Source organism: Cibotium barometz, chromosome 43 (genome assembly GCF_041138505.1).
Source record: "Cibotium barometz isolate CiBa-2024 chromosome 43, ASM4113850v1, whole genome shotgun sequence".
NCBI lineage: Eukaryota > Viridiplantae > Streptophyta > Polypodiopsida > Cyatheales > Cibotiaceae > Cibotium > Cibotium barometz.
Window position 1 is genome coordinate 755,935 of NC_141088.1, and position 18,286 is coordinate 774,220.

The 18,286-nt window shown below is 43.2% G+C and overlaps 1 protein-coding gene across 1 annotated transcript; it reads right to left on the reverse strand.

The window, feature by feature from the left end:
- Positions 1–505: 505 nt before the first annotated feature.
- On the reverse strand, positions 506–1,415 carry LOC147613402 (uncharacterized). The gene is made up of 2 exons (XM_086781158.1): positions 782–1,415; positions 506–688 (listed from the first exon to the last, which is right to left on the reverse strand). The coding sequence occupies exons 1-2, from the start codon at positions 1,221–1,223 to the stop codon at positions 648–650; spliced, it is 483 nt and encodes a 160-aa protein (XP_086637284.1). The 5' UTR covers positions 1,224–1,415; the 3' UTR covers positions 506–647.
- Positions 1,416–18,286: the final 16,871 nt, after the last annotated feature.

Genomic DNA, 18,286 nt, shown 5'->3' on the forward strand with positions numbered 1-18,286 from the left:
AAAAAACATGACATACATACAAGAGGTAAGGCCCTGAAACATGCACCCCCATGGGTATGTACCTAGTGGTGAGAGGTTTTAATTTCAAGAACCTAGCTTTGATGAACAAATCCCCCTGGTGCAGCCCCAATGACCCCCACCCCCACCACCACAAACATCACAAGGTGCCCGATAATTGTATATACATGTGTGTGTGACAAGCTTGAAAGGTACCATACCTTTCAAATGAACACGAGCTCATTCGGTCTATTCAAGAATAACTCCTTTCAAAAATGGGGCAAACCATTGACTAGAGCTTTTTGAGTAGTTTACGGATCTAATCCTCCATTCACATTATGCACACTATTTGACAAGTGAGCCCATAAACACTTTCAATCTAACCCAAAAGAGCTATTAGAAGAGTATTAATGTCACAAAGGCATGAGACTTCAAGGCCAATTCTATCCAAACATCAGGTTTATGAATGTTCAAGAATAGCGTAACCCAAAGTCTTTAAAACCAAAGAGACTAAAATTTTCAAACGCTTTATTGAATGTGATGAATATATACAAAGCCCAAAGGCAAAAACTTCATAGGCCTGCGAGATAACCAAAATCAGCAGGTGCAAGCCTGGCCCATAAGTGAACAATGTATTCGTGAACGCTATGTCAAATTGGTCCGGATGAGTGAAATAAGTCCTCGCAACAATCTATGTACAACCCAAGCTTCAAACAATCAAATATACATTAAAGCCTAAACTACATACATATATATGTGTTCTGTCATTTAATGTTGCGTTTACCGTGACAAGGTAGAGCAATATGGCCTTCCATGTTATCATCCGAGCCAAAGGCGAAGCTACAAGGGAGTGGATCCTCTCCATTATCACTCTTCGCATTAAGGTTCTTCAGTTGGTCCTCCAAATACTCGTGTACTCTGCTTTGCCTGAAGCCGCCTTCTTCTCTGTGCACATCTTGGGCCCATACAAAGCTCTCATTATCTCCAAATTCGAACCCTAATCTCCTGTTGTTGTCACTAATCCTCCTCTGGGCAGAAGAGCAGCTTAGATCTCTCAGCTTCTGCAGACATCTGACAAAGCTCATAAAACCAATTGAGAAAAGAGAGGAGAGGAGCAAGAAAGGAGAGGAGATGAGAAGCAGTGGCAGCACAATGGGTGAGCAGATGATGCAGGCAGCGGCTGCAAACACTGCCGTTTTGGGATGGCTCCGGACCAGGGAGGCCATAGCTGAAAAGCTCTCAAAACGCCAAGATCTGAGCCATTGGGTAGCGTGAGCTCATTGGCAAAGTAGGAGGAATCAGAGGGGGGGGGAAAGGGGGGAGTTGAGTTGGGCGGCATCATCGTCATCATCATGATGCTGACGACGACGAGAGAGATGGCTATGGCTTATCCATTTCGGGGCTTGTCGGGCAAGAAAAGTGCAAAAAGGCTTTCAGATCGGACGGACCCCCTTCCTCCTCAACAACAACGACGACGAGCCCCGTCACCCCGTGTGTGTGTGTGTGTGCGCGCGCGCGCGTGTGTGTGTGTGTTGTGTGTAGAGAGAGAGAGACAGAGCCTAGTAGACGCGTCGCTACTGGGTGTCGCATCTTCTCTTTTGCCACTCGTCGCCAAAGTGTTTATTTATCTATTGTTGCAAGTTATGTACGGTACCTTGTTTTCGAGGAAGTCGCTTTTAAAGTTTTACCTCTCTACGCAGGGCAACCTGTTTTTTCTTTGCCCAACCAAAAAATATTCCCGCCCTATGTTCAACTTTCAACAAAAAGTAATCACACAAAAGGATGAAAGAGTGTGTGTCTCTCTCTAAGTAATATATATTCAACTAAATATAAAGTAAAGCTTATTTTTAATTTACATAAATATATATATTTAATAAAATATATATCAAATTGTTTATTTTTAATAGAAGGTTCCCTCATGTACAGGGGTCGTATTTTTTCACCCATCAATGTGAAGGGCAAATTTTTTTTTTCTAAAAGCACTCTTCTCTAACTTCCATTGCTCCTCATCATAAGTCTTTGTATAGCAAAGTCTATCTAGAAGGGCTATGCAACCTTAAAATGTGAACACTACTCGAGTGCTTGGTGGACACAAATTACCCAATTTCAATGAGTAGATGGTTATTTGCCTAGCTCATTTTACAAATGACACAACATTGGTTTCTACTTGCGCTTGGGAGAGGGAAAGAGAGAGATACAACACAAATTCGACATGGGCAATGTTTGTCATATTAATCAAGGTCCTGCTTGCATAAAGTGTGAGATAGCTCTACCACCCTCGATAACAAGTAGGAGACCCTAAAAAGGCACACCTACCCTAGCTTGGCACAAGTTTACTTGCACTTGGGAGGGAAAGAGGGAGGACACCACACAATCTTTTTTTTAAAAACTACATTTGACATGGGCAATGTTTGTCAACTTCCTCATGGGAAAGGGATATTAAGAGTTTATTTTAAGTCACAAGAAGGACCTAGAGCTTTCAGAAGAAAATGTCACTCCTCCACAAGCACATGCCTTTAAGGCTTGGCATGAGAAAGCCATCAAAGTGATATAGTGGTTTCTTTTTAGTATGTTAATGGATGCTATGATTAGCCATATACATGATGCAATGTTTTTTTTAAAGTGTGTCAGTTGGATGCTATGATTGGCCATATACATAATGCAACAACACTTGTTACAGATGCATGGGATACCTTGGTTAAGTTGTATATCACATGTACCAAGGTAAGAAAGATGTGTGTTGAAGAAAGAGCTAGATAATGTGCAAAGAAATAAGAAAAATATTAATCATTACTCATTGAAAGTGAAAGGGCTTGCAGATGCCTTACCTTTATTGGATCTAGTTGTGGATGCCTTACCTTTATTGGATCTAGTTGTGGATGACTCGTACTACACAGTCATGTTGAGAATGGGCTTGGTAAAAAATATGATTAATTTCAAACATCTATCCGAACTTTGGAAAACTTCTCGAACTTTAATAACCTTATAGCCCTTCTGATCATTGAGGAGATGAATGTTGCGATTAAATCATCTTCAAAAGACATGAAGGAGCATGCTTTTCATACAGACACATGTAGATCTTCATCTAGAGGTTGAGGTTCAATCCATATTGGAAACAAAAATCATATCAACAAACAATAAGAATATAATGCACAAACAGGTGGAAGAGGCCACTTTAGAGGTAAGGGGGAGCCAAAGAGGATAAGGTGGATGGCAAAGAAATCCGACTGGAAATAGCCATGGAGGGCTATTATTGTGGCAAACCATTTCATATAGCAAAGGACTACTACAAAAGTAAAATGACATCAAACTATGCATCTTCGGGCATTGAGTGTTGTTGTTATGGAAAACCACGTCATATAGCAAAGGACTACTATAAAAAGCAAAATGACATCAAAAGTGAAAAGTTGTATTAAGGGAACTACAAGCCGCAAATATAGAACTGAGATTGATTTTTTGTGATGCAGCATCGTATGCTTAGTCCCATGATTCTGGATGCACGAAATCCTAGAGATGTATACTATGTTTATTTGGGTGTTTATAATCACATGATCAATCATGGAGAGTAATTTAAAGATATGCAAAAACTGGAAACATGTGATGATACATCCACATCTTATTACGTATATTCGTAAGGTGTCACCATTATCTATGTAGGATGGAAAAATAAAGTGCTTGGCTAATGTAATTCATGTTTTAAACATAATAAAGAATCTTGTTTATATTGGACAAATGGTTGAGCATGGTCTGTAAGTGAGGTGTAACCCTCACAGAAAGTTACGTAGAAGATTTCAATAAATAGTTTAGTGTGGTTACATTTGGGAATAGAATTGGAGAAGAATGTTTACTTTGGATCTAAACATGCTTGAAGTAAAGATTATAATATTTACACATGTATATGTGTGATTACATACATTGATATTCAAGACATAAATGTATTGTTCACGTCAATATTCACTAAGCTGCACATAATGCAAGCCCAAAGTATTATTGTTACTACAGGCTTGCCCAAGTTCAAAGAGGATGGAATGCACAAAAAGTATGTGAAGCATGCCAAGTGGGAAAACACTCTAGAAGCATGCATTTCCACATGATAAGAATGTAAGTTAAGGACTTTTGGATGTTGTACATTCTAATGTGTTTGGGGACCATCAAAGATGTCATCAATCAAAGGATGTGGTGCATTTTGATGTTTGATGTTTGGGAACCAACAAAGAGGTTATCAATCATCAAAGGATGCCACTATTCATTGATGATCACACTAGAAAAGTGTGGGTAGCCTTACCCACACTAGAAAAGTGTACGTAGACTTCATGAAAGCAACGAAAAAAATAGGGGCTAATCTTTGCCAATTGGTTATTTTTTGAGGTTTTTTCAAAAAACATTTGTCCGACATCTTAAAACATTTGCCTGAATTTTGGCTGTTTTGAAGGGTTTTAGAAAATATTCACCCAATTTTGGACATTTTATGAAAACATTCGTCCCATTTTCTATAATTTTAGATTTATATAGGAAGAATAATTGCCAACCCATTTACACTTATATATTCATGTAGGCATCTTATTTTTTAACCTACATGAAAGAGAAAAATGAAGTGTTTATGCACTTTCAAAGCTTCAAGGCAATGGTTGAGAAAGACAAAGGCATTATGCACTTTTAGAGCTTCAAGTCTACGATTGAGAAAGACAAAGGCATTATGCACTTTTAGAGTTTTAAGGCTATGGTTGAGAAAGACAGAGGTATGCACTTAAAATGCCTAAGATCAGATGGTGGGAGAGAACATTTCTCTAATGAATTTAGTAACTATATCTAAGAGAGTAAGGGATAAAGTGGCAATTTATATATAGATATACCAAGCATTAAAATGGGATTACCCATGCATATTCTAGAAGTTTCCCATGCATTGATGAATGCAAAATAAACACCTCATTATTTTGGGATCAATAAGTAGCAATTATAGTTTATATTATGAATATAACCCCGATTGTAACAATTAATGGCATGATTCTTGGATAAAAAATTATTGACAAAAAACCACATTTAGCACACTTCAAAGTGTTTGGGTACATTTACAACACTTCAAAGTGTTTGGGTACATTGCATATTCTCTTTACATATTACATGAGATGGATGTAAAGAATGCTTTTTTACAAGAGGAGGTCTGCATAATATGATTTGGACATGTTGTCCAAGTATGGGATGACATGTTATAAGACAATCTCAGTGCCATTGGAACAAAACACAAAATTGGTTGCAGATACAGGTAATCTTTTGGAGGACACTACTCTGTGCATGCACAGTATAGGGAGTTTAATCTACATGACTATCACTAGGGTAGATTTGCGATATGTTGTTGGATTGGTGAGTTAGTTTATGTAGCCCCAAGGAAGCCAAACTTGGATAAGGCCTCGATTAAGGATAGTAGGATACTCAGGTACGTAAAGTCCATAGTACACAATGGATGTTTTTATGAGGCTACAGTGTAGATAGAGATACATGGATATACAGATGTAGATTGGGTTGGTAGTGTTTCAAACAAGAGATCTAATACTAGCTTTATGTTTTCTTTTGGGAGTGTTACTACAGTTGGAGCAGCAAAAGGTAGTGTTTCAAACAAGAGATCTAGTACTAGCTTTATGTTTTCTTTTGGGAGTGTTACTACAGTTGGAGCAGCAAAAGAAGCAACCACCAATGGTTGAGGTTGAGTACATGGGGCAATGTTATTATGGTATTGTTTTAGGAATAACATAATACCTTGCATACACAAGAGAAAAGAGAAGAGAAAGATTCATGCAAGAGTTGAATCTGATGAATAGCACTTGGCCAACCCTATGAGGGTTAATTCCTTGATGTGAAGCTGCTATGGGCTCACTCCACACTCTCCTTGTGCCACCCAAGAAGATCCAATGCTAGGTGGAGAGCAAGAGCGAGGGAGCCATGGAGAGCTCAACCTCTACCTCATGCCACTAGTATTCAAATAAGACATGGTAGATAGCAAAGAGAAGGTAGAGAAAGAGAGAGAGTAGAGCATAATTTACCATTCCTACTCACATACACCAATAATCAAAGCAAGCAAAGCAAGCAACCATAAGCTCAAATGAGAGAAAGAGAGAGAGAAGGCAAACTCAAGTGAGACAAATGAGATTATACCCTTTTATATTTCATAAAATGTCTTATATACAGAGCTCATATTTACAATGTTCGGCCGCCCAATTACAAGTGGGGGCCCAAAACTAGTCTTCCTAGTTTTACTAGCTCTAAGTACATCAATTCCTCATGACCAGCGTTACACATACCGTAAGCTCGATCATCCCATGTCTCATATACAATCAGCGTATTGTGCGGTTACAAAAAGATAAGTTACAAAAGGGGCATAGTAGCCGCACGAAAGGTCATGTTAACCAGAGTGGTTACATATCCCCTCCCTAAAGCAGGTCTATCCTTGGAACTCGAAAAATATATCTGTAATAGATGGAGTAGGTACAGATGAAATCCCTGTGTAAGGTAGGAGTAGGAGGGGCTTGATGGAAGACCCAGTAGCTTATCCAAAAAGTGGTCTCCATCATGTCTTCAAAAGTTTGAAGTCACCAAGTGGGCATCCACATGACGCGCTTGTGATAGCCAAATATTTACTTGAGGGTGGGCCCTTTATTGATGTCAAAAGTGAGACCTTGGGTGCCTTCAAAGTAATAGTCCCAGTCTGGAAGCGACTCCATCAGCGTGATGATAAGATTGAAGAACCGAACGGAGGCGATCACCGACTAGGTCGGGGACCTGGTCGTAGGCGGTGGATGAACTCGTGGAAGTGTCAGACCATATTCTCTTCAGTCCATGGATGTTGCGTGGACCGGGGGGGGGGGGGGGCAAAACCACGAAAAGTTGAACTTTATCTTCGAGTTCTTCTGCTACTCTACATGAAACACGCTCCATGCCCACCATCGACGAATGGAGAGGTAGTCGGGGTTGATCCTCAATGCACGTGGCACGTTGCAATAGGTCTCCCAAATAAACGCTTTAGTGAGGAATGGACGCCGCCAGGCTGGCTGCTCGCCCATAAGATTGAATGTTATGGGGCGAGCAGTGGCGGCAGGTGGCCGTTGTGGTAACCGCTCGCAAGTTCGTCGGGGTGGGTGGTCATGCCGTCTCATTGATGGTGCTTCGCATCGAGGTACAGGCGAAGGAAGTTAATGTCAAGGCAGTCGGTGACGAGGGTAAGTGGCTAAGCCTAGAGTTGGTGACTGAGCAGGATGGCTATAGCATGCACTAACTTTGTGCAGTCCAAGGGATCGCACCAGTTTAGGGGGTTGAGCAGAGGGTCAACCTCCTCATGCTCAGATGGGGGCGATGGTGGGATATCCCCTTCTTCGAGGGTTTCGGTGGGTGTTTGTTGAGCCAGAGATGGGGGTGGAGGGGTTGATGATGTTGAGGGTTTGGTGGCGAGGCTAGCGTGAGAAGTGGTGGGGATAAGCAGATGTAGAGGGTATATCCCTGAATGCGGTATGCATTCCTAAGTGAAGGGATAAGGAAGGTGAGGGGGTGTGGGTGATGGGGGTGGAGTGGGGAAATGAAGGGGGCGAGAAGAAGATGGTTCATGAAAAAGAGGAAGGATAGAGGTGCCTAAGGGGGTTGGTTATTAGGTGGTGCGAAGAAGTGGGGAAATGAAGGGGGGGAGAAGAAGATGGTGCATGAAAAAGAGGAAGGGTAGAGGTTCCTGAGGGGGTTGGTTAGTAGGTGGTGCATGAGGGGGTTGGTTAGTAGGTGGTGCATGAACTGGGTGGGGGAGGGGAAGGTGGGAGAGAAGAAGTTCTGGGAGGTGGAGGTGGTGGCAAGCTACCATGCCCATCATCGCCTCCATCGTCGTCATCCAAGAGGCAAGGTCACTTTTAGCAGCAGAGTTGGGGCCGTGATCATGAAAGAATCTGACAGCAACAGCCTCGTCAGCGGAGAACGCCCATGGGAATGCGACATGGGTATCATCAAACTGGCAAATGCTTGTGGCTGCCATCACCTCAATCTACACAAAACACCTATGGTAGAGAACTAGCAATGCTGGCAGAGTATGGTGGGAGGGGGTCAATCTGAAGATAAAGATATGCATTGTTGACTACATACCACCCGACTCTCTATAGATACTAGAGTGCCCCTATGGAGATCTGAGAAGACTAGGGGTGGGGCATAGGCCTTCTAGGACTGACAAGTCAATCAAGTCCATTGGGTATGATGGGTCAGAGGGGAACCCAAAGCAAAGGAGATGGCTCTAGCTTGTCAAGATAGCCTAGAGAGGGTGCTCGGGGAGCCCAAAAAAGTCATAAGGGTGCTGGAATGAGAGGAACCCTTGGAAGAAGAATTGGGGGATCAATGTTACACTGGCAATGAGGAGTTTGGTGAGGGTATATGTGAAGTGTTGGTGAGAGAGCGGCTTGTCAATGTAGAGGTTATGTTGCAAGAGGTTTAGATGGATGCTCCAAACTTGGAGATCGACGACCTGGTAGGGAGTTTGTGAGGGGAGGGCCAAGACGGGGAGCTCCATTTACCATGTCCATCAAGGCGTCCACCTTTTTGTCTAAGGTGCTGGAGGAGGGAGCAGAGGGTGTGGGAGGAGGCTATGTTTCCTGGGCCTCAGCATCTAAGAGCTGCTCTTGCAAAGTACAAATTATGGCCTCCGTAAGCTCCCGATGCTTGACAAAATATGGCTAAGTGTGAGGAAGAGTGTCCTCTGCGCAGTAGTCTAGGCCTGACTGTGTGCATCTTGATGCAGGCCCTCGATGATAGTGAGCTCGTGATGGGCCCTTTCGGCCACTGCATGGGCTTGAGTAACTTGCTATGTTGGAGCTCAATGATGCGGGTAATGGCCCTCCCCAGCTACTCCACCTGTTCATCATCAAACTTCTTTTGCACAACTTCATGTACTAGAGGTTTGTCTAGTGTATAGGTCCTCAAACATAACTCGGCCTTGGGCTTTGGCTACCAGTAATTCTCTTTGGGACATCTAGGCCACCTTCTTCTACTGATGGTAAATACAGTCAATCATCTGTGTGATGAGTTCTCGTGCCATCTGCGATAAGCCGAGCATAAAATTTGGTACATCTCCGTGGGCTACATGTATGCTTTCTACATAAGCCTGACTAGAACGGAAGTTGCCCGAGTGCGCCCCCAACGGAGAGTATTGACTGTATTTTGTGTAGTGTTGGGGGAAGAAGGACATGCCTCTGTATATGATGACATTTCATTGAATCGTTCTAGAGGGGGTGTTTCAAAGAGGCTCCTGTTAAAAAATTCTTGTTTCTGCTCCTCTTCCTCTTCCTCCGCGGCCTTCTTGGTGGCTTATGTAGGCTACCATGCGAGCTTCTTGTGTTGGTCTTGGGGGGCGGTGGAGCCTATTCTATAACTGTTTGGCGCATGGAGTGGTCTCTTTTCTAGTGGGGGGTTGAGGAAGTAGATGGAGAGGGTAATGAGGTGACTGCAGCATTTGGGCTGCTCAGTTGGATTGCCCAGGGCAACTCCTCCCATCCAGCTGCATAGTAGAGTACTCTGGTAAAAGCACGGTTGGCAACTGCCAGCTTCCCTTTTGCGGGTTTGAACAAACTGTGTGCAGTTCTCTGAAAAGGTAATCCACCTAGTTCACTATTTATCGTCGGTGGACCCAAGCCAAAGTAGACATACTACAACGACTGAAACGGTCTATCCACTTGGTGGTGAGTAAGAACTGTAATGCTCATGCGGGCATGACAAGATCCTCTTGTGCAATATTCGCCCATTCAACACAGTCCTTGTTGGGGTTGCCCCTGTATAGACCTCTGGTGAGCTTTGATGCATTGTTGATGTGGACGTATGGCTGATCCATATGGGGGAGTGACAAATCATCCCTGACTAGCTCCACGCTGCTGAGCTGCACCTAGTGCATCTAGCCCTCGTTATCTATTACTTCACCAATGTGCTATTTGGCATCGTAGGTCTCTCTGAAGTAAAGGGCATTGTAGAGGTCTGGCCCCCATGACTCTAAGGTGGGAAGTCTCCCCAAACCAAGATATTCTAGCTTCTACACCACAGCGGGGTCTGCAGCCACGGCCCTACAACATGGTCCGGTGTAATAAAGGAACTTGTTCTCCACCTTATGATTGTTCTTCATAAGGGAGTGCACAATATGCCCATTGACATGTTTCATAAGTGCTTCACCAAAGTGAAAGAACTGGGTCAGGTGCTTTGCATGCTCTTCAAAACGGCCACTTGTAGGTCTCTTCCTCTAGATAAAGGTGTGTTGGAGGACTTCTTGGGAGGGGTCAAAAGCTTCTTACATGTTGCTAGCTGGCTAGTGAGTGTGGGAGCTCGAGAGAAAAAATGGCAATAGTTCGACTAACGTGAGAGCTGAAAGTGAGGAAATAGAGAGGGGGGACCCATATTTATAGCTATGGGAGAAGGGAATGGCCATGGCAAGTCCAAGGAAAGGCCGTGTGGCAAGGTGAACAAACGGTCATGACAGTTGGGCCATGGGAGTGAACAGGTGCGGCTTCGGGAATTATAGAGTGAACGAGCACGGTTTCAGGAAATACAGAGCAAACGGGCGCGAGCTCATTGAATTGGAATGGAACGGGCGTTCGCTCACTGAATTGGAATGGAACGGCCTCAGGGAACTTCAAATGGGCATGGCACTTGGGTTGAAGAAGGAACGGTCGGGGCAAACTTGGAACGGTTGGGGCATTCTAGAACCTGAGAAGGGAACGGTCGTGTGGCAAACTTCAAACGAGCGTGGCAAATGTGGAACGCCCGTGGATTTTTATTTATTTATTGTGTGTGCAAAATGAAGTAGGTTTTGTACACAGAGGCTATGCTGCCCCAACACCCCATTACGGGTTTTGTACTGATCGCGTGCCCAATTCGCCAAAGTAAGGAGTTGATTCCAATCAGGCGAAGGCAAGGTTGTAGGGGTTAATTTCTTAAGGGATTTTGAGGCGGGTGGTAAGGGATTACATGAGGCTAAAGGAGTTGATAATGGCATTGTTGTGCTCTGTTGTTGAAGCCTCACAATGATAGGTGGGGGGGATTCTGAGGTTGAAGGTATATCATTCATTGACTTTGTCAACACGGATAGCATGGGGGTTTCAGTGTCACCGTGGAGTTTCTGTTTACCTTTTTCCTGGGCAGTCTTCATGGCAGATGTTACCTTGGGCTTCCATTGAAAGGTGGGAGAGTGCTGAGTAACACAGGGTGGAAGTTGAGGTTGGTGAGATTTGGGGACCCAAATGTGATGGTTTCCCTTGTAGAAGTGTCGGGCTCGGAGAAGAGGTTTTGAGATCCACCAAGGAGTTGGTTTTGGACAAACTTGAGGGTTCGGTTGAGGGTTACAATGCCATGGAGAGCGCTTGGGCTTGCGCTTGTCATGTACCCTATAGGCTTGAAGTTGGCGAATGTGTTACCGACATTGGGAATGAGGAGCTATGGGTGCCTGTGAGCAAAGGGGATTATTGGACCATTTAGGGATCCACAACTTTGATTCGCCTGCATAATATCCTTGTTCTGCAAGAAGATTCAGAGGTACCCAATGGTGAGATAGAAAACCCTATGGAGTTTTGTTAGTAAGGTTAGCAATGCTAGTTGGGTTAGTGTGACGTGGTGGGGCAGTAGCTTGTGAAGAGGAAATGTGAGAGTAGCTTACTGCCATGTGTGGTGGTGGGGAGTGTGTGAGGCATTGATGGGGTTGGATTGAGAAGCGGACTCTTTTTTAAGGGGATGGATTGATAGGAGTGAGGTGGTGTGATGACGGGGGGTGGTGAAATGGGAAGTTCTTGGCATGGGGGAGCAACGGGATCTGGTTCTTTGTCTATCTCATGAGAAAATTAACTTGACTCGAAGCCAACTGTAGGGTCGCCGTTTGTGCATCCCAATCCATGTTGCATCGGTTATGTCCCATCCAACCCCTTCCAAGGAGGATCTCTTCATGCATTGTTCCTTCAGGCATTACATAGAACTTCCCCTCCAAGGGATTATTTCCAATGTGGAATACAAGTGTGACTGTGCCCATGCAATGAACATGCTGTGATGCAACAATGGAAGGGGTCTCTTTGAGTGTGGGTTCCCCAAGGGAACGTCATGTTTCATAAGACATTAAATTGTAACTAGCCCAATATGGTGGTAATTCCTCTTTCATCATTTAAACTTATCTATGCAAAAAGATAAATTTAACTAAATTTTCTCTTCAAATTTAAATAAAAATCTCCATTAATTCCTTTACACTAGGAATTTCACTTTCCTCATGTAAATATTTGAATTCCAATATGGTGGGATTTCCTCTTTCATCATTTAAATTTATCTATGCAAAAAGATAAATTTAACTAAAATCCTTCTTTAATTTTTAAATAAAATATACATTATTTTAGCATCCCAATTTTTCTCTTACTTCATTGGAATACATGGATTTCCATTGTCATGGGGATTACTCTTTTAACATAAAAATGAATTACTAGAATTTCCTCTTTTTTCTAATTAAATATTTATACATAAACATAAAAATCATTTTTTCCATGATTATAATGAGAATCATTCAATTAATCTAGGATGATTAATCCTAGAATATGGTAGGAAGTCCTCTTTTCATATTATGGAAATTTATGTGTTTTATCACTACAATTCATTAAAGAACTTCAATTGTATTAAAAAGCCATTCAATTGAATGCTTCTCAAGCTTGAGAGGGGTTGAGGAGAGAGAAACATTTAGAGATTTTTTTTAAAAAAAGACCATAAACCATACTTTACCTCCTAGATTGCTTGATTCTTTAATCAAGCAATCTTTAATCAAAGTAGAGGCCCTCAACCAATCAATTGGTTTGGTATGTTGATTCTTTAATCAAGCAATCTTTAATCAAAGTAGAGGCCCTCAATCAATCAATTGGTTTGGTATGTTGATGAAGACTCGAGGGAAGTTTGAAGAGAGAGAGAGAAGCTCCAATCTCTTCAATTTGTAGATCAACAAGAGCTAATTTTTTGACAAAGCTTGTCGGGGTGGTCATTCCTAACCACAACCGAGTTGGCTTCACCTCCCAATCTTCTTCTTCTAAGTTGACCGCTCGGGCCATATTGACCATGATATGTATTTGCCTAAGCTTAGCTTGCCTTGCTTTGGCTTCTTCTTATGCAGTGCGTTTCATATCCTCATGGTCCTTCTTTCATTGTTTTTTTTATCATGGATGGCTTTTAAGGTGGCCTCTGTGAGAGGGCCGTAGTAGTGTTTTATTTTGCTACCATTGAAGTAACTAGCCATCTCAACACCATCAAGTGTTTCAATGCACACTGCGCCTTGCGGTGTTATCTCAGTGACCAGGAAAGGTCCTAATCCTCTGAGCTTAGGCTTTTTCTTGTGTGTCTTGGTACTAAAAAATAGGACCATATCACCCTCATTCATCTATTTATCCTTAATTTGGCCATCAAAACATTGTTTACGTCTTAAGTAATTTCTCGACGATCATGTTGTATATAGCTAGAAGGTGTGTTTTGTTGAGCTTTTCAAGCTAAAAAAGGCAACAACCTAAGGCATTTCTGGTGATTTTCTCTCACACTAGCGATGCGTAAGCTCGGAACTAAGAACTCCGTGGGACATGACCACTTCAATACTGTAGGTTAAATTGAAAGGGGTGGCATTGGTTGTTGCCTTGTATAAAGTTCTATAAGCTCAAAGTGCAGCCGACAACTTTTGTTCCCAATCATTGCAGCTGGCCTCCACAGTTTTAGTTAGAATGGCACACGTGATTTTGTTCGTGCTTTCTGCTTGGCCATTAGCTTAGGGGTAATATGGGGAGTACTTTCTGTGGATGATAAGGAACTCTTGCAAGAGGAATTTGATTACCTCATTAATGAAGTGTGTCCCATTATCACTGACGAGCTCTAGGGGGAAACCAAAGCGTGTGATCACTGACTCATAAAGAAATTTAGCAGTCGATCGAGCATCAGCCTTGCGGGTTGCGCGAGCTTCTACCCACTTGATACAATAATCCGTAGCAGCAATTATGTAATGTGCTTGAGTGTATTTGGTTACCTGCCTGATAGGTCCACTGAAATCTATTTCCCATTTCTCGAATGGTTGTAAGGACACTATAGGGTTCAGGGGCATGTGATCTTTGAAGCATAGAATGGTGGTACGCTAGCACTCATCACATCGTTTGGCGTACTCAGCAATGTTAGCCATTAGAGTGGGCCACCATAACCCAGTCATGAGGACCTTATGAGTAGTGATATCTACTGCAAAGTGCCCCCTTAGTGCAAGCGGAGTGAGCCTGTTCAAGGAGGAAGACGTACTCGCCTTCTCGGACACAACGTCCAAAGATTCTATCTTTCCCATATTTATACAATTGACCTGCAATGAGTTGTTAGGGGGTAACCTTTTTTATGAAACAATGGGCGCGATCTTTGTTGAGGAGGGGATCAACTTGTAAGCCATTAGCCAAAAAGTGAGCCACTTTCTCGCCCTATTCAGGAATCGAGCATACTTGGAAGAGGGTGGCATCTAGTAAATCATCATCTACTCCCACCAACTGTTCACCGTCACACAGGGATCCTTGACATGTGGTCTGCAAGGACATGTTGACAGCCTTTCCTCACTATAAAATGGTGAAGTCAAACTCAAGCAAAATAAGTAGCCACTGAGTGATTCTGCCTATCATGCAGGGCTTATTTACCAGGTACAAGAGGGCTTGATGGTCTACAAAGAATACAAACTTGGTCACCAAAAGATACTGGCAAAACTTCTTGACAATGTAAACCATGGCTAGTCCACTCTCTTTCAGTCGTGGTGTAGTTCCTCCTCTTAGCTTCATTGAGTTGGTGGTTGGCAAAACTGATGGGGAAATCCATCTTGTGTTCTCTTGGTTGGGGAAACCCATCTTGTGTTCTCCTGGTTAGGCCAACACGCATCCAATAGCAAAGGATGAGGCATCGATGTGGACGTTAAAGATGATATCCCAGTTTGGGGATCTAAGAATTGGATCACTTGCCCCACGGATTTTTTGAGCATAGTGTAAGCCCGTTGGAATTCATCGGTCCACTCAAAGATGATGAAGAGCCCATAAAGAGGCGGAGCAATATCAGCGTACATAAAAATGAAGAGCCCATAAAGAGGCGGAGCAATATCAGCGTACATAAAAATGAATCGTCGATAGTGGCCGACATGTCCCATAAAGCATTGGACTCCCTTGAAGTTTGTGGGTGGTGGCATCTCTAAGATGAGCTGCACTTTGCTGTCTCATCGGTTGAGATTCCTTGCTTGGAGATGATGTGTACCAGGATTACTCCATGTCGAACACAAAATTGGCATTTCAATGGGTTCAACGAGATGCAGTATAGCCTGCACCTTTTCTAGCACTTTGTGGTGCAAGCATACAAGGTGCTCCTTCCAAGAGGAATTGACACAAAAGTCCATACTTGAAGACCTAAAGGAATTTTTGAAGATATTCCTTGTAAGCCATGCACATAAGACGTTGGAAGCTTTCGAGGGCATTTGTTAGTGCGAAGGGAATAACTCGGTAGTATGCATAGGTGCGCCACTCTCAGTGGGGCATGCAAAGGCTGTTTTTTGCTGATCCTTTGGATTGATCAGCACTTGATTATAACTAGAGAATGTGTCGAGGAAGCTATAGGCTTCCTTTCCTGATTCTCGCTCCATCACATGTTCAGTGAAGGGTAGGGGATAGTGGTCCCTGATGGTGGCGGCATTGACCTTTTTGAGGTTGATGCACACTCTGACTTTAGTGTTCTTTTTGTGCACTATCACACGATCGGTGATACCCACTCCATATGCTCAATTTCATAGATGAATCTGGTATCAAAATGAGTCTTTACATCTCTTCACTCATAGACCATCTTGTACTTCGGGTTCATCGGGTAAGCTCGTTATTTGACCGCCGGCCTAGCTCAGAACCATGGGAATGGTGTGTTGGACTACTTTGGGGGTACACCTTTCATGTCTGTGTACTTCCAAGCGAAGCAATCTTGGAACGCAGTTAATACGACAATGAGCTCAGTATCTTCTTCTTTTGAAAGGTCTTCTACAATAAATACTGGCCTGAGGTCTTCACCCAGGCCTGCTAGTTTTATTTCCTTGACCTTGGTTAGGCTATCATATGAGGTCCCAAGTTGCCCAATGTCAAACCTTTGAGCCGAATCATACTGGAAAAATCGATCGGCCATCTGGAAGGTCTTAAAATGCTTAAGCACATGTCCGGTTTCTTCGTCTCTCTAGCACTTTGTTTGTCTGATGGCTATGCTCTAATAGCCTATTCGCGTTCTTGGGTGGCAACATTAGGCAGGTATGCTGAATTGAGCATGTATAGATATGTGATCTCCTGCTCATCTACCATGGCAAACCTTGTACTAGTTCTTTTAGGTAGAATGTCTAGGGTAGCAAGGATATGCATCCAATTCTCAGAGTCCTCAGGCTTTAGAAGAGGTGCACAACCCTCACTCTCCTTTTCATCCTCAAGTGTCTTGTGGCACATTTGACACATATGGATTGCTATGGATCGTGTACTTGTGACCGAGTCCTCTGCGAATTGTCTACCGCTTATGGGGTGCACCTTCCATGTGCGTAGATTGATCTTGAATGTAAGATCTTTTCTCCAAATGTAGATGTGGTCAGTATCCCAATCATGAATCATTTTAGATCCTCTCATAAACGGTATGCCAAGGATGCAATCGTATGAGACTGGATGACGTCCAAAATTCATCACCCACGAAGGTGTGGTAGTACCCAGGATCTTAATCTTAAGATCCCTTAGTAGATCAATGGGTCTAGTTGTGGCTCCATCAGCGGGTTTAACCAACAAAGTAGTGTCATCCAAGGAAGTGGCTCCCCATTTTTCCCAACATTTCTTTGTAACAATGCTTACACTTACTCCACCATCCAAGATTGCTATAACTTGGTGGCCATCGAAGGTTATCGGGCAAAGCAACATTGAGTTCATCACCTTCGAAGTACTATTCGAGCTTGTTCACTTGAACCATAGGGATTCTAGTTACCTTAAGTGGTATGCAAATTTCTTCTTCCTTAGATTCATTAGAGTTGTCAGGCTCCATGGTTTCATGCATGCCTGCCCTGAGGCATCCTTGCATCCAATCCTTCAGGTCATTCCATAGGCTTGGGCCACTTTGAAGCAAATTGTCGATAGAGATTTGGACCTAAGAAGAGAGGAAAGAAGAGAGACTTGTGATGTCTCTTGGAATGGGGGTTGTTTCATGAGGAAGGTTGGTTTGGCTTTGTCTTACCTCTTTTGTGTATAAGGGATAGGAATAGGGATTTCTACGCTTGTTCCTCTAAAATGGTTAACTCCCAAGTTCCTGAGATATTCAGCCACCCTGTCTCCATGCTGGGGGTAGTTGCTGAAGTAGGAGCTGCTACTTTTGTTTGCCTTTGCGAGGGCGCTTGGTCTAGAATCTCTCTTGGATACACCTAAGCTTCCTCAGTAGGTCTCAGGTTTGAGACTAATGGGCATGGCTCAAGGTATGCAGTAGGAGGGTCATCTTCCAATTGCACTTGGAATTCTCTCACCAACTCTTGGGCTGCCAGGAGTCTCTCCTTTTCATCAATGGGGTTAGAATACTCCATGATATTTTTAGGCAATTTGCGGGTGTCAATGGGTTCTTTGGCTTAGGCTGCAGCATGTAGTAAATCTTCTTCTTCAGATGAAGAGGTCGAGTGAGTTGTTGTGCCATCTTCCAAACCACTTTTGATAACTACTCGGCTTTCACCCTTGCCAATATTTGTGGCTTTCTTTCATGAACGCTGAGTCACTCATGATTGTTTGGGGACTCTTGCTTGGCCTTGGGCTTGTGAAGTCGATGCCTCTGCAGCAACATGTGCTGCTGCCCTCTGTCGATTTTGCAGTCTTGTAATAGCATTGAGCGGGAGTGCTCGGATGAAGCCATCTCTAACACTCAGCAAGTTAATGTTGGTGTTGGGATTAGCTTCGTGAGCCTTTCCAATGTCATTCCTGGTCTTAGCCAACAATCCTTATACATATGATCAATACCGCACCCAACACACAATGGGGTTATTGTTGTTGCAAGATCACCTGCAGAGGTACTAGCCATCCCCTTCCTATTGGGACATCATCCACTCGGTGAGGTCTCACGCAATCATAGCATTGTATGGGTGGTTGTTTTGTTAACTAATTCATACTTCTAGCATGTGGTGCTAGGGCTGCTAAGTACACAGGGTACATTTGATCTCCCTCCATAATGTAAGACTAAAAGTTTGTGAGGGTGCGCTTGTAAGCTCTTGGGTTTCATAGATAGAAACTTCTGAAAT